Source organism: Balaenoptera acutorostrata, chromosome 8 (genome assembly GCF_949987535.1).
Source record: "Balaenoptera acutorostrata chromosome 8, mBalAcu1.1, whole genome shotgun sequence".
In the NCBI taxonomy this organism is placed as follows: domain Eukaryota; kingdom Metazoa; phylum Chordata; class Mammalia; order Artiodactyla; family Balaenopteridae; genus Balaenoptera; species Balaenoptera acutorostrata.
In genome coordinates, this window is record NC_080071.1 from 93,004,680 (window position 1) to 93,020,273 (window position 15,594).

At 54.4% G+C, this 15,594-nt stretch overlaps 1 protein-coding gene across 7 annotated transcripts in view; it reads right to left on the reverse strand.

Annotated features, from left to right (window-relative positions):
* Positions 1 to 1,309: 1,309 nt before the first annotated feature.
* Positions 1,310 to 15,594, reverse strand: part of HDAC4 (histone deacetylase 4) — a 291,648-nt gene continuing 277,363 nt past the window's right edge. For all 7 annotated transcript variants that reach the window (XM_057551885.1, XM_057551889.1, XM_057551886.1 and 4 more), the window contains 3 exons: positions 7,576 to 7,660; positions 6,416 to 6,557; positions 1,310 to 6,004 (listed from right to left, as the gene is read on the reverse strand). In XM_057551885.1, coding sequence (XP_057407868.1) covers positions 5,965 to 6,004; positions 6,416 to 6,557; positions 7,576 to 7,660 — 267 coding nt within the window. In that variant the 3' untranslated portion in view covers positions 1,310 to 5,964. The remainder of the gene's footprint in view (positions 6,005 to 6,415; positions 6,558 to 7,575; positions 7,661 to 15,594) is intronic.

Consider the following 15,594-nt stretch of genomic DNA (forward strand, 5'->3'; position numbering starts at 1 on the left):
ACACCAGTTTCAGGGCAGTGTTTACTCTGGAGAGGGAAGGGAAGGGAAGGGCATACTGGGCTGACCTGCATCCTCCATGTCTATTTGTGACGTTTATGGCACGTGTCACATGTGACGTGTGTTGTTTTCTCTCCTCAATGTGGTTGAGGTATTTAATACTTTCAAAAGGTAAAAAATATCAGTGCTGTATAACACACATTAAAAAATAATTTTCAGATAACATGATCCAAAAGATATGTCACAAAGAACCTACAGTGTGATAAAACTGAAGAAAAGCTGCCCTCAGGAATCTCCTTGCCATAGAGCTGGAAACACTTTTTTAAGGTTTCTTTTCATTTGTGTCCGTTTTTAAAAAGAGAATTCCTGTTAGAATAAGATCCTCTCATTGGGGGTAAATTAATAAATATATCCTCATAAAAATCAACTTAAGCATGAAAAGGCTCAAGTTACATTGGAGCTTCCTCTCTCTTCACATTGCCTGCATCAGTCAGCTATTGCTGCAATGATACTGCATAACAAATACCCCCAACTCAGTGACTCCAACTCCTAGTTTCTTGCCTGGGGCAGCTCTGCTTGTGTCTGGAGGTGGCTGTGCTCCACAGGCCTCACCCTGGGGCTCAGGCAAGGGGTCAGAGGCCCCTGGGTATTGCAGGCTGGGTTCCCAGAAAGCAGACCCTGGGTGGAGTCTGGCGAGCATGAAGTTTTTTAAGGTGTGTCCTTGGGGTCAACAGCTGAGAAAAGAGAGGAAGGGAACAGGACTTGACAGAGGGAGAGTCCAGCTGGGGGGCAGACTGACCCCACCAGGAGTAGCTAGACGGGCCCCTAAGTTGGGCCAAGGGGGCTGGAACCTTAACCCCCCCCGCCCCCCCCCCATTATTAGTCACTGGATGTGGGGGCCTGGGAAGGGGTGTGACCACCGGGGAAGTACAGTGGTCACCTGGGGGTGGCAGTGCTGCTGGGGGCCGTGTTTGCAGACTCACGGCCTCAGGGCGAGAGTGCCCGGCTGTGGGGAGGCCAGGCCTCTAGTCCCTTCCCTTCAGCCTCGTTCACCTACGAGGTCATTTCCAGACCAGGATTTTGGGGAGAAAATAGCGCAAGGACTTGAATTATTGGACATTTAAGTGAAAACACTCCTGTAGGCCGTCTGTACGGGTGGAGGGTGACGGGGCTGCAGATGGGCTGGGTCCCAGGAGCCGCCCCCCAGGGTCCCCGGCACAGAGCCCGCGAGGATGAGGTCCCGGGAGCCGCCCCCCAGGGTCCCCGGCACAGAGCCAGCGAGGATGAGAGCACACGGCAGAAACCACAGGTGGGAGGGCAATTAATGCTCTTTATTTACACCACAAGAGTGACAAGTCGTATGATGAGGTACAAACACTGGACTCCGGGTGAAGTGGAGTCGGCCGTCAGGGGAGGACACCTCAGTCGGTGAAAATCCACCCACAGAGAAGGAAACAAGAATGAGAAAACCAAGAACAAAATCTCCAACTCCACTGAGCAAAGGAAAGAACCACTGGGAGGTCCAGACAATCAGAGAACTGATTAAGTTACAGATGAGACGGGTCTCTGCTACCAGCGCGGTGCCTGCATTAGCGCGAACAGGCGTCGGGTGGGACAGGAAGTCGTCACCACGGCGTTTTCCATGACACCGCGAGGAGCTCTTGGGTGAACAGGGCCGACCCCCTCCTGTAGACGTATGGTGACATGCTTGTCACTCTCGTAAATTGGAAAATAGCGCCCCCACTGTGGAGCACACATACCCAAACAACAACAGCAACAAAAACAAACAGAAACTGTCTGCTTTCTTATTCCTTCAATAGGAGGCTTTTAATCATGTCAAAGACAGAGTGAGCTGAGCTGGGAAAGCTCTGCTTCATTACAAGGAAGAAATGGTTTCCTCTCGATGCAAAGTATGATTTTAAACCACAGTGCTGCACAGTTCACGACTGCTGAGTTTAAAGTGAAATCTTAGCCACACATGATCTAAAAGTCAGGAAAAGTCGGCACAGCTGTGCGGAAACGGCCGCTGGGGCCTCGGGTTCCCCAGCAGAACCGACGGCCACCAGGGCTGGGGTGGGGGGCGGCGCTCACCTCGCCCTGAGCAAGGAGAGAAGGGAAGAAACCAAACAGAACAAATCCCTCTAAATCAACCCGAGAGAGACAGGCAGTTCACTTTGAATTCTGCGTAGTTTCCCTAAAACACTGTTTCCACATAAATACAATAAACTCTATTATTGGTATGTCACAAGTGCTAGATAAACTTTTTTCTTAATATGACAAATGTTTAAGTAGTCCTTTTTATTTTTCTTACAATAAAAAGTACAATTTCTTAAGAATAAGTTCAATAAGATGCAAACGTTCCCCCCTCCCTCACTCTCCTTCAAGGTTTTGTTTCGTTTTACAGAAAAATTCCTATCTTTTGTGTCTGCAAATGTCATGGGAGGGGAACAAAAAGGCATTTCTCTTCTTCCCCAAGCTGCCGCGTTTGGCGTGCAAAATCCGTATACAATATAAAGACATGCCGCTCGTAACAGCCCATGCAACCTCGGTGTAGGAAACTTAAAAAAATATATTCATATGTATTTATATATATATATTTATATATGTATCAATGCCCATAAAACACGTGGGCCCAAAAGTCTACAAAAAGAAGAATGGAATGAACGCATGGCTGTGACCAGGAGAGAAGGAATGTTCTGATCGAAAATTAAAAACAAGGAATTCCATTGCTAGTGCTGCAAAAATCAGACCAGTACAAAACGGTCCTTCCTCTGGAAACAAACTTTGAAAAGAAGTAAAGAAAAACCCAAACACTTTGACAAAGTGGCCCTTCAGAACCGGAGGGGCGGCCAGTCCCAGGGGCTCGGGCGCAGCCCGGGGACGGCCGCCTGCTGGTGGGGCTTGGGCGCCACCTGGCGCAGCGGGAAGGCCCAAAGGCAGGGTGACACCACGCGTCCCGGGGCATCACGGGGTTTCCCGCAAAGGGATATAAAGTGCTCACTTGCTGACCCCCGGCCAGTGCCCCCAAGGCCTCTGCAAAGGAACAAAAAGGCCAGAGGTCCAGGGACCACAGAGGGAAGGTGTGAGGGGCCCTCCCTGAGGCGGTGGGCCTGCGGGCACTCCAGGTGGGCCCTCCGCCATCTGCCCTGGACGGCTGGCCGTCGAGAAGGGCTGTGTCTTTAAAGAAAAGAAAAGGCTACACGGTACTGCTTTAAGCACGCCTGTGAAGCTGGAGTGAGCTGACAAATGACAACGGTCCCCCTACCGGGCCTGCTGCAGAGGTGGTCTCTGTTGAATGAGATTAGAAGTAAATCCCCCCAAAGATAACTTGGCCACCAGGGTCCGTGTTACCCATCACCTGTAAAGAATGCCAGATGATGTGTTCCTCCCCGGGAGCCACGGCTGGCGGGAAGTGGGCAGGCAGCGGGGGGGTCCCCGCAGTAAAAGGGGGCCGAGAGGGCCAGAAAAGCCGGCCGGCTGGGCCCTGCCACCGCTGTGGCCGCTGGGTGGATCCAGCTGCCCGCACACTCCAGCTCCCCCTGCCAACTTGGGCCTCAGGGCAAAGGGCCAGGAGGGGAGAGAACATCCGACGTGGCCCAAGGCCTTCCTGCTCTCAACCACTCTCCCACGTCTGACCAACAGCAGCCCGGTGACCAAGCCAGCCCACGAATCTGGGTTCTCTTGGTCCAAGTCTGGCTGCGTCAGAGTCTCTTTCAGAAGCTACCCTGTAAACGTCACCAAACTTGAGACTTGGCTGGGGGCTCCCGGCTGTGGGCAAGCTGTTCTGCACTCCCTCAAGTCAGAACCTGACGTACACTTTGGAATGACACTTGGTGGCTTCAGGTGCTGGAAAATAAGTTACCAGTAAAAAGTGACTTTCAGTTACGGTCAAAGAGAAAAAGAGCAAAGGCTGGCTGTCCCAGTCAGGAGTCTGCCGTCCCTGTGGGCCCCGGCTCCTTGCAGCCACAGGCTCCAAGATCCAGGCCTCCCGGCCGGGGCCCTACCATATGGCTGCAGCAGAAGAACCCAGAATGGGTGCCGGCCACCCTCAGCCCCACACGTTGCTGACATGCTTACAAGGTCTTTGGAAAAGTGAAGTGAAAATTCTATCCTGACCATGTGGTCAGAGAAGTTTAAACACGAGCTTCATGAATGCTGATGGCCCATGGTGTCTGGCAAGCCCCCCCCACCAACTCAGCGCTGCGATGATCCCCGCCCCGAGCCCACAATGCGCAGACGGCAAGAAAGGCCCCGCGCTCTATGTCCAGCCGAGGGACGGGACCAGGGGAGCAGACCTCAGACCCTGCTGCACATTTGGTGCTCACTCTGAAAATAAACTCTGTGCTCACTGTACAAAAATAAACAGAAGGAAAATAATAAAAAAAGAAAACACCTTCCAAAGTTAAAAAAAATGTACAAGCAAAAATTCAGAAAGGAAGAAGTTTAGATGTTAATTACCATTCAGAAAACCGCTAAATGGTGAGAAAAAATGTAAAATTCACAAAACAATGCTTATTCAGGATCTTTTTGTGAAAAATTCATACAAAATCAACAGCAAATTTATATTCTTTGCTATAAAAACTCATTAGGTACACATGTGCATGGAGGCTTGGAGTGGGAAGGGCCTGGCAGAAAATAATTAAAATGAAAGTACAATCTTGCAGGGTAGTTGCCCCGTGGCGAATGTGTGATTGAAAGCTCTCCAATCTGGAGTTCAGAAATACATGAGCTTCAAACTAGATCCCTTTCCATAAGCACCTTGATAGCTAATTCACAAGTCGTTCATTCGCCAGGGACCTTTACAATTTGCATTTATTATATATATATACTTTTTCTATAAATGCATTATAAATATTTTATCAAGATTTCATAAGAATCAAGTTTCTTAGCTTGGAATACATTGGAATATATATTATACATATATATATTTATTTATACCTAAAATTTAAGCAATACTTCATGCTACTTGCTTTTAATAAAAAGCATTCCGATCGTAACACTGAAAGTGTGCCTAGGACATGCTTCACAACCAAATGGAGATACTCAATTGTTATATGATGTACGAGAAAAGAACACTTTGGATTCATTTAAAATTTGTTGGACTTCAAAACCCCCAACAGTATTTGCCACTGTTTTGGAACTACCTCCATTTTTCAACAGCAATAAAGTGAAACAGGGTGGCAGGACCTCAGCCCTCCGGAGCTGCTGGCCATGGCCGGGCTGCTTGCGGAGGGCCCGGCCAGCACGCACCGGCCTCTGGTCCCACCGGCCACAGGGAACTGTCCCACCGACTCCTGCTGTTTATTTTTTCTTAAGGCATTGTTCCTCAGACTTCAGAAAACCCAGCCACAAAAATCCATCAGAGCAATAAAAAGAAAGGCACAAACGCGCATCTTCCACCGGCTTTGAGAAACCAAAGCCGGCTCCCGCGGGCTCACATTTCTGTTTCGTCCAGTTTTTCTCCTTAAACGCTCGCCCACTCTGTGTCCCACCCCACTGTGCACCGCGGTGTTCGGAGGCCGGCCAGAGCCATGGCGACTTTCTCTTAAAAAGAAATAAGCTACAGGATGAGTTGAGTGGTTTATACGGAGACTGTGGAGTTGTGGGGAATCACCAAACCGTAAGCACCAGTTTTAATCAAGTTTGCTTTGTGTCGTGAGATCTTTGATGTTCATTTTCATTTTCTCGTGTCGGCGAGATCAGCAGCTCTGCCCCGAGCCACCACAGGCTTCCTTCCTCTGCAGCTTCCCTGGGGAGCCCAGAGCGCCTGCTTCCGCGTGTCCCTGTGTCCGCGCGTCCCGGCGTCTGTCCGGGTCCTGGCAGGCAGAGGGCCGCCCGCTGCCGCCGGCCCCGCCGCACCTGCGGCCTTGGAGAAGGCCTGGCAGGACGCAGGGCGACAGCAACTTTTTCCTGGCGGAGCTTCAAGACGGAGACAAACAAACAAGAGAACCGCAGCTCCGGGAGCGGCTACAGGGGAGGCTCCTCTTCCATGGGCTCCTCGTCGGGTCTGTGGGGCGGCCCGGGGGAGGGGGAGGGGAGGGGGGTCCACGGCAGCGGAGGAGAGAAGAGCAGACGGTGGGTGGGCGGAGGTCACGTCCCCGTCCCCTTCCGCCATGGCTGCTGCCACCCCACTGCCCCGCCCCCAACTCCTAGCTACCCCTGCCAAGGTAAGCGTTCTGGGGCCAGATGCCCTTCAAGTGTTTCTGAGGGTCTTGCACTCTGGAAAGAGGTGGCCACGCCGCCCGGTCCTGGACTAGGGCGGGGACACCTGCCCGCCCTCCCTCCTTCCCTCCTGGCCCCGGTGAGCCTGGCAGGGCCCACGTGGAGACACCACGTGCACCTGATGGCGCCCAGGAGCAAAGGCCTGGGGGTCCGCCGACCACGTCAGCACTCACGGCCGGGCGGTGCCCACGCTCACCTCTTCTCGGGGGCCTTCACGCCCACGGACAGCGAGGCCATGGCAGTGACGGTCTCGGCCTCTTCGTTCTCGCACTTCTGGGCCTCCACCAGGGAGTAGCCGGCGGTGGAGGCGAGCCGCTGCAGGGAGCGCCAGTACTGGCCTGCGGGAGGGCACGGTTACTCGGTTACGGGACCGGGACCCCGCGTGCACGGGGTCGGCCAGCAGCCTCCTGCGCCGAGGGGCTCAAGCAGAACCCGTCACTGGCGACTCTGAAGCAGCGCTCTCTCCAGAGACAGGAGCCAGGGAATCACCTGGTTACAAACTCACAGAGGCCGGGACTCTTCGGAAAAGCGTCTGCGTGGCCCGCAGACCCAAGCCCCCCAGAGGCAGGACGTCGGGGATGGGGGGCGGGCGCCCAGGAGGGCCCCTCCCTCGGGGTGCTGTGGCTGGCCGGGGGGCGCTTCCCGACTCCCACCTGCAGCCACCGAGATGACGGGGGGAGGGTGTGCTGGGAGGGCCGGGGGGTCCAGGCTGCCTCTCCCCCATCGGGGAGGCTGGGGGGAATGGCCCTGAGGCCGGGAGCTCGAGGCCGCAGCAGGGAAACCCTGGCTTCCACCCACCCACACGGACAGTCTGATGACTGGGTCACCCCGAACACCCAGGACAAGCAGCTGTGTGACGAGGGCAGGGCAGGGGTCCCGGCTGTGCGCCGGCCTCCTGGGCCCCCGGGCTGGCTGGGAAGGGGGCTGCACCCGGTGCTGGGTCTCTGCGGCCCGAGGGTCTCTGAGCTATAGGGTGGGATCCTCTGGTCCAGGGGTAGAGGCCAGACCCGAGGACAGAGGCTCACACGCAGGTCCCACCCCTGCCAGCTGGGGACCCACAGCAGGTGACCTCACAGACTCCTTGAGCCTCAGTTCTTTCACCCCATAAAGCAGAGCCGATGACATGACTGTAGCAGGTTGTGGGGAAATGAACGGGGGTAAAACGAGAGTCTCTGCCAGCTCGTTGCATTCTAGCTGAACGCAAGCAAGTCCCTGTCGCGTTGGCCTGGGGAAGCAGCTGGCGGTGAGAGAGACAGAAGCCCGGGGGTGGGAGACGGGGCCACAGGGTCCTCCCTCCTCCCTTGGGTCTCTCCCCCAGGAGGGTCTCCCAGCTGAGCACCAGATCAGGCCACTTACTGTGGATTTCAATGACCTTCTCCATCGACCGGACAGCGTTCGCATTGGGTCTCTGCTGTAAAACCTTTTCTGGGAGAGGATCAAGCTGGGAGAAAAAAAAGAATACATACTGAATTAATATCAATATCATGTCAGTATAATCCCCGTGTGTGTTAAGATGGGATTTCCAGAGTCAGCGTCTTTCTAAAGTGTACTTGCTAACTGAGTAAACAGCTTTAAAAAGCCAAATGTGGTTTTGGCATTTATTATAGAAATTTTTTACAAAAATAGATTTATTTTCCTTAAGGTATCTTTCTTAGGAGGCTATCAGGTATGTTTGTGGGTTCCTCTGTGAGCAGAACGATGGGTGGTGTCCAGAAGTGCCTGGTACAGAAAGAAGGGCAGCAGCTTGGTCTCCACTGTTGATACCACAGCATAACATCAGGGTAGATGATTATTACGTTTTGGAAATATCAGTTTCATATCCCCTATAAATAAGGGTTTTACTAATAGTGCTTGAATATCCCCCGTTCAGGGTTTTCTTCCAATAATGGGGAAAAGGGTAAACGGGAGGGAGTGAGCAGCACGTCAGCGAGGGACGCTACGCTCCGAGTTCCTCCTCAAGCCCCGCAGCAGATGGTGTCAGAAGGCGCCCGCGCGCCCGCCCATCAGCAGCAACAGAACCACCCCAAACGCGGGAGGAAATCGATCACAAATACGGTGACAGTGTAAATAACCAGGCAAGCCTACAAAACTGGGGGAGACCTGCTGGGTTCTGGAACAAAGCTGGGACTGCCCAGGGAGGTCAGATGACGGGGGACAGGTCCTGGGCTGTGCACGCCTGGCCGGGATGACCACCGCCCCGTCAAGGACGAGTGGACAGAGCAGGGGCACACGGACCACAGGCCCAGCCAGTGCTCGAGGGACGCATGTATCCCCAAGCCAGGCCGCCAGTTAGCGCTGCCTGTTCACTTCTAGGAAGCATGGATTCCCAATCACAAAAATCACAAAGCACACAAGTAAGTGAGCATGAACTTGGGTCAGGAGGAACAGACAAGGTCTCTAATACCTCTCTCCAATAAAAGGAACCAGGCTCCTTGGAGACATGGCTTGCTCCAGGGCTGGGGCGGGGAAGATGCAGGGTGAGCCTGGACCATCCTGAAGGCAGAGAGTAAGGAAGGACGAGCTCAAAGACAAAACGGCGGGCATGTCAAAGGGACACACGCAGGGCCAAGGGGAAATGAAGTACGTACAGGTATTGAATTATATCTCAGAATGTAAAATTAATATCCACTAGCCCATACTGGCGTGATAAGTGACTGAGTAAACAAATAAACAGCGAGAAGAGACGCATCTGCCTTAAGAGGGATTCCAAGTAACTTATGTGCACACCCTGTCTCAGCGCCCACGTCAGCTCCAGCAGAGGTGAGCCACGTGGGCGGCACCACGTGGCTGGGAAGGGCGCCCGACCACGGGGCCTTCCTCCTCCAGCCCCTCGCTCCAGCCCAGGCACGAGGGAGAGAATCAGACATTCTACAGAACACCTGGCCAGCCTGCCTCCAAACTGCTGGAGTCATGAAAAATAACAGGATTGAGAAACTGTCATGGCCCAGAGGGGACTAAGGAGAAGGACCCTGAAACAGAAAAAGGGGAAAATGAGTGAAAGCTCCCTCCGTCCTGGAGTTTACTTAACGGTAACGTGCCAGGGTTGGTTTCTCAGTTGTGACAAACGCCCCATGCTGAGTAAGACCGTAATAACAGAGGGAATTATTTGAGGGGTCTGCAGGGACACGTGTGCAGCTCTGAAACTTTCCTGTAAATCCGAAAGTATCCCCAAGTGAAAGTTTTTTTTTAAAAAAATGAAGATTTAGATCCTCCAAGACTTTAATTATTGAAATGATCAGCTTTAAACTATAAAGTAAGCATGTTTAATATATTAAAAATAAAAATGAGATACTAACGAATGGTGAAAGGACCAGAGATCACTGAAACTGAAACGGAATATTTGAGAGAGAGCCAAATGGAACTTCTAGAAATGAAAACATAATTTCCTAGAAATTAGGAACACAGTGAGATGAGCTGGAGAGAAAACTGGTAACCTGGAAGCAACAATTGAAGAAATGAGCCTGAACGCAGCCCGGAGACAAGGGACAGAAGGAGGTCAAGGTCCCCACGAGACTGGGGGGTGGGTAACGGAAGGTGCCGATGGCCGAGGATTTTCCGTGACTAACCGAGGCATCATCTTCAGCTGCACGTAAAACACAGACAGTCGGACAGGACATGACACATGACAATGGAATCCAGTCTTACGCTATTTGCCAAAGGACACACCTGAAACATTGGAAGAAGGCTAAAAACCACACACCAGGCGCACCCAACAAAGGGGAGGCCAGTGCACCACCTTACGTGTTTGGTCCAACAGACTTAAGGAAAAAAACCATAACCGGACATAAAGAAGGTCACTATGCAATGATACAAATTTCAACTCATCAAAAGGATACAATGATTTAAAATTTGTATATATTTAGTAAAATTGCTTTCAAACGTATGAAGTGAAAATGGACAGAACTAAGAGGAGAGATGGATAAATGTACCATCCTAGTAGGCGATTTTGACAGGTCTTTCTTAGATCAAGCAGACAAGCGGACAAAAATCAATAGAGAAAACCAAAACATGAACAGCACAGTCAGCAAGGTTGGTTTCGTGGGAATAAATGGAACACTCTGTAAAACAGACGGGGGACACATGTCACTTCAAACGGATGTGGAAGCGTCTACACAGACTGACCACGTACTAGCCCGTGAAGCAAGTCTCCACAAAGGATACCTGCCACCCAGACCACCTTTTCTTAGCACAGTGCCATTTGTTAGACACTGAAAACAAAAAGAGAGCCACGAGCCCTATGGCTGGACATTATAAACACGCCAATCGTGGGTCAAAGAAGAAATCATAATAGAAATTATGAAATGCATAGAAATAAAAAATAATGAAAATGCCACACATCACAGTGTGTGAGATGCAGCTAAACACGGCGCTGGGGGACATTTATAACCTTCAAGGTACATGTTGGAAAACAAGACTGAGAACTAAGAACTGAATTTAAGAAATGAGCACGAGACCAGAATAGCCCCAGAGAAAGAAGGTAAGAAAATACACAGAAAGGGGCAGAAATACATTTTGAAAGAAAAAAAGATACTGTAGTTGAAAGTTGATTCTTTGAAATGACTAAATCAACAAGCTCTGGCAGGGCTGATCAAGAATACTAAAGGGGGGGCCACAAATAAACACACTAGGATGAGAAGTACCACAACTACGGGAATAGCAGAGATGAAAGACAGTAAGGGAACAATATTAACTTCTGCCAATAATTCTGAAAACGTGGCTGATACGGAAAACATTCCTGGTAAAATGTAACTTACCAAAATTAATTCAAGAAGGGATAAAAAAATGACTAAATCAGCCATTTAAAATTTTCACCCAAAGGAGACCCACGGCCCAGGAGAGCCGTCCCAGTCCAGGAACAGATTATTCGGATCCTACACTCACTCTTCCAGAGAAGAGCAAAAGAGGGGGCTCCCAACGTCCATTGGTCCATCCGCCCATCCATCCACCCATCCATCCATCCCTCCATCCGATTCCTCCCCCCAAGAATAAACTGGAAAAAGACGGTCTAATAGAAAAATGGGCAAAAGACACAAAGAGAAAGGCTGAGTGGTCAAGAGACATGTGAAAAGGTGCTTGGCCTCCAGGGGATGAGGAAGTGATCCTCTACCACACCTGGGACCGTGCCACCCTGCAGACTGGCAGGGATCAAACGTGAGACGCCGTGTCGCTGAGGTTCGTCACCCACTGCTGAGGGCCCGCAGGACAAAGACTCTGATGCCACCTCGTAAACGTGGGACCCACCCCTCCCTCCACCAGGATCTGCCTCAGAGATGCAGCTGCCCTCCTGTCCCAGGAGACTGCACGGGCGTGCCTCTCGGCCGAGCCGGCAAGTCCGGGGCCAGACGGCAGATTCGGGACTGGAGCCTCCCCGGGACCAACCTGCTGTCCCCGGGCATCCCCGTGAAGACGGGCGTGTCCCTGAGTGCCCTGGTCACCCTAGGCTGAGGATGATGAGGGGCAGAGCCCAGGCCCCTCGCGGGCATGAAGCTGGAGCAGAAAACACACCTTTTAGGTTTGGGGTCCTCACTGCAGCATAACTTGCTGTGTCCTGACTGTTATGGCCCAACTCTAATAGTCTGCTAGAATTTTAGTTTCATCACTTTTAAGGAAAAACCATTCTTTAAAAAGTAACTCATTCCAGGGCTTCCCTGGTGGCACAGTGGTTGAGAATCTGCCTGCCAATGCAGGGGACACGGGTTCGAGCCCCGGTCTGGGAAGATCCCACATGCCGCGGAGCGACTGGGCCCGTGAGCCACAATTACTGAGCCTGCGCGTCTGGAGCCTGTGCTCCGCAACAAGAGAGGCCGCGATAGTGAGAGGCCCGCCCACCGCAATGAAGAGTGGCCCCCGATCGCCGCAACTAGAGAAAGCCCTCGCACAGAAAACGAAGACCCAACACAGACATAAATAAATAAATAAGTAAATAAAATTTAAGCTGTTTAAAAAAAATTAAAAAAAAAAAAAAGTAACTCATTCCAAAAATCACCTATCACTTCGAGGCAGACGGGTGTGTCAGAGCGTGGTACCAGGACTTTTCTCACATTAAACCCAGCTCCCCGTCCTGGGGGGGGATCCCCACGGCTAATCTCCCCAGCAGGACCCGCACGCGGCTGGTGGCTGGCCCTCCTCCCAGCACCCTCTGCCACGGTCACGTCCAGCGAGCACCTCGAGCCCACGTCTGCCCCCTCCCATTTCTACGGCGGCCCCTCGGTCTCCAGCCGGCCCCGGGGCTTCGCACGCTCCCAGCCTTGACTTACAACAAAACATCCGGGAAGCGGGGAGAATCCACATCTCAAAATATCAAAATCCCCTACTGCTTCGGATTTTATTCTTTCATTTAATAGATATTACTGAGCAGCCCAGTAAGAAGGAACAGGGAACAAAACAGACAAGCCTCCCCCTGGCCTCACAGAGCGTCATTCTAGGGGGAAACACAGAGCAGGGTCCCGGGTCTGCGGGGCGGGCGGGGGTGGGTGGCGATGCTCACGCAGGACTCCGAGTGGAGACGGCGGGGAAGGGGCGGGGAGGGGAGGTCAGGCGCGCTGAGCGGGTGGGGGCCGCAGAGTGCCGATCTTCTCGGGAAAGGCTGAGCAGGGCAGGTGAGACGGGGAGCAGAGAAGTGGGCAGCTTGGCGGGGAGATCTGAAGGACAGAGAGGCGTCCAGCAGCCCCAGGCGGAGAGCAAACAGGTGGCCGCAGCCCTGCTCGGCCAGAAGGAGCTGGTGGGAAGTCTGGTCCAGGCCGCGTGAGCTCAGAGAGCCGGGCCGTGTGCCCTCGCATGCCCGCCTGTGTCTGGAAGGAGCCAAGCTGGGCCCGCCTGTGTCTGGAAGGAGCCAAGCTGGGGAACCTTCGAGGGCCTCCCCTGGGAGAGAAGAGGGGGCCGGCTGTGGACAACGTCGTGTCCCGAGCGACAGGCAGGGAGCCCTCAGCCGCCCTGTGGCACGTGCACCTCATGTGTTGGACGTCAGAACCAAACTGGAAAGGAGGCTTATCCCGAGCTCCACCTTTAAGAAGCCGGCCTCTGGGGAAGTGGGCAAGAAACCACTCATGAGGAGCGTCCGACCTCCAGGGCGAGAAAGCCCTGCACCCTTGGATCGGACACACTGCCCGGGGCTTCGCTGGTCGCAGTAGGTGTGGAGATGGTTTCCTACTCTGTAGTTTACAAGGGCCCACACCGCAAGTGACAAGAATCGAGAGGTTACAGCACCAAAGAAAACAGCCCTTAGGATATCCTGGAGGAACCTAGGTCAGAGTTTGTGTTTTTCACAATACATAAAACTCCACTCTGTTGGGAATATCTGGGCCGGCCAGGAAACTGTGAGATGACATAGGCCCAGGCCCCCGTCCTCAGGTGCACAGGCCCCATCCCCACCCTCAGAGCCCCTTGGGGCGGCCGGCCACACAGCCGCTGTCCCAGCCCGGCGGTAACCTTCCCGCATCTCACAGCCCCGCTCCAGGTTCAGACCCCCGGCCACCCCAGCAGGCGCCCCTGCCCGCCTTTCTTCTTAAGGAGACGGCAGATGTCTAACAGGGCCCCCCGTAGCTCTCCAGCTGACCCACACCCACTGCCCGCAGGCCAGCTCTGCTGACCTGCTCTCCTCTGTGTCCGCGGATCCTCCGGACAGAGGCACCGGCAAACTCTCTCCCACGTAAGAGTCAGAGCAGACGGGACCTGTGGGCCGTCCCTACCTGCTCGCCCGCATCTCCCCTTCTCTCTGTGGCCCTTTTCGCGGTCTCACCAGGGCTGTTTCCCAAGGTCCGTTCCCGGTCCTCCTCTTCCCCCGCAGTCCTCTGCCCTCAGCCTCAGTCCCAGCCCTCCTGCTGGCTCCCCTCGGGACTGGCCGGGGGCCCCCACCTGGTCACTCCCTGTGGCTTCAGTGCCTGCCAGATCCCCGCCGGCCTGAGCTCTCCCGTGAGCACTCAGGACGCACAGTGCCAGCCGGGGCCCAGTGGTGACACCCTCCCCCAGAGGCGCCCTCCTCGGGGTTCCTGCAGGGCTGGGAGGTGGGGGGGGTGCCCTCCCTGCAGGAGGAGCTGCCCGTCGGCCTGCTCAGGCTCCACGGCCTCTGCACTTTGAACTGCATCCGGTGACACCGCCAGACTCGGCGATTATCTGGGACCAGTCGGCATCGTGTTTTCATAGCCCTTCTGGTGAAAACGCAAAGGCTTATGGAACTGGTCAGCTTGGTTCTCAACACAGTGTTTAAACAGCAAAAATAAACCATAAGGGGCTAAAGGTTGTGACTCCTTTCGATAAGAGGTGAAAGGACTGAGACTCAGTGGCCAGTGGAGGGCGTGGGCCCAGGACGACGTCCCCAGGGCTCAGGAGGCAGGTTCAGGCCCCTCCCTGCAGCTCCTCTGTCCCTGCAGGGGGGCTGCTGTGAGGCGGGCACTCCTCCCGCTGGGGGGGCCCCTCTCGCCTGCAGAGGGCGCAGGGCAGCTTCTCAAGAGGTGAGCGCCCGTCCCGTGGGAGAGGAAGGGGAGCCGACAAGGGGACATGCGGCCCACACCCCGATGCAGCGCAGGCTCTGGCCTGGAAACTCGACTGGCGTGGCGGGCAGCCTGGTCCGTCGTCACGCTCCCGGGAAGCCGCTGGGTACCACGGCCGGCTTAGTCTAGCCACCAAATGTTCACAGCACTTTCCAAGATGCGTCAGCCCTGCCCCCATAGCTGAGGGGGACACAGGCCCGGGTTCCCTCCCCCACGGCAGAGAGCATCCTCTGTGTCCGTGCACTGACCTCCGGCCAGCCCACTGCTGGCCCAGGGTCAGTCTCACTGGTATTTTTGTCACTGCTGAAATCCTCTTGAAAGAGGACAAGGCATTAAATAAACAAAAAAAACAACCCCAAGAGGCAAGCACTGCGAACACGGGAGCTTCTTGACACCCGAGCCCCATAGCGAGAGCCTGGCGGTCAGCGCTGGACAAGTGGGGATGCGGCCCCGGGGGCTGCCCTTCTGCTGGGCCGGGCGGTCAGTGCCTCAGCCCCGCTCCCTGTGACCGTGACGGCCAGCCCCCCGTGGGCCCGGCTCCGTCGACTTTTAAGGACAGGGGTTCGGGCCCGCCTTCTGAACATCGGGGAGCTCAGGTCTGGGGGACCAGGCAGGGAGGAGACGCCACACACCTGGGTCCGTGCGCCCCGCAGGCGGCCGCTGGGTGAGGTGTGCGCCCGTGAGCTGGAGCGAATGAGGGAGGAGAAGCCTGGCGGGCTGGGGGCGGACCACGCCTCACCTATACAGCTGCTGCAGCTTCCCTCCGCACCCTCACAGAGCATAACCACGTGACAAAGGAGCGACATTCCTGCGTGAAGGCCTCTTCCCCCAGGCTGCGGGTCACCTAGTCCTCTGTGACCTCCTCCCCTGATCATGAACTTGGGCT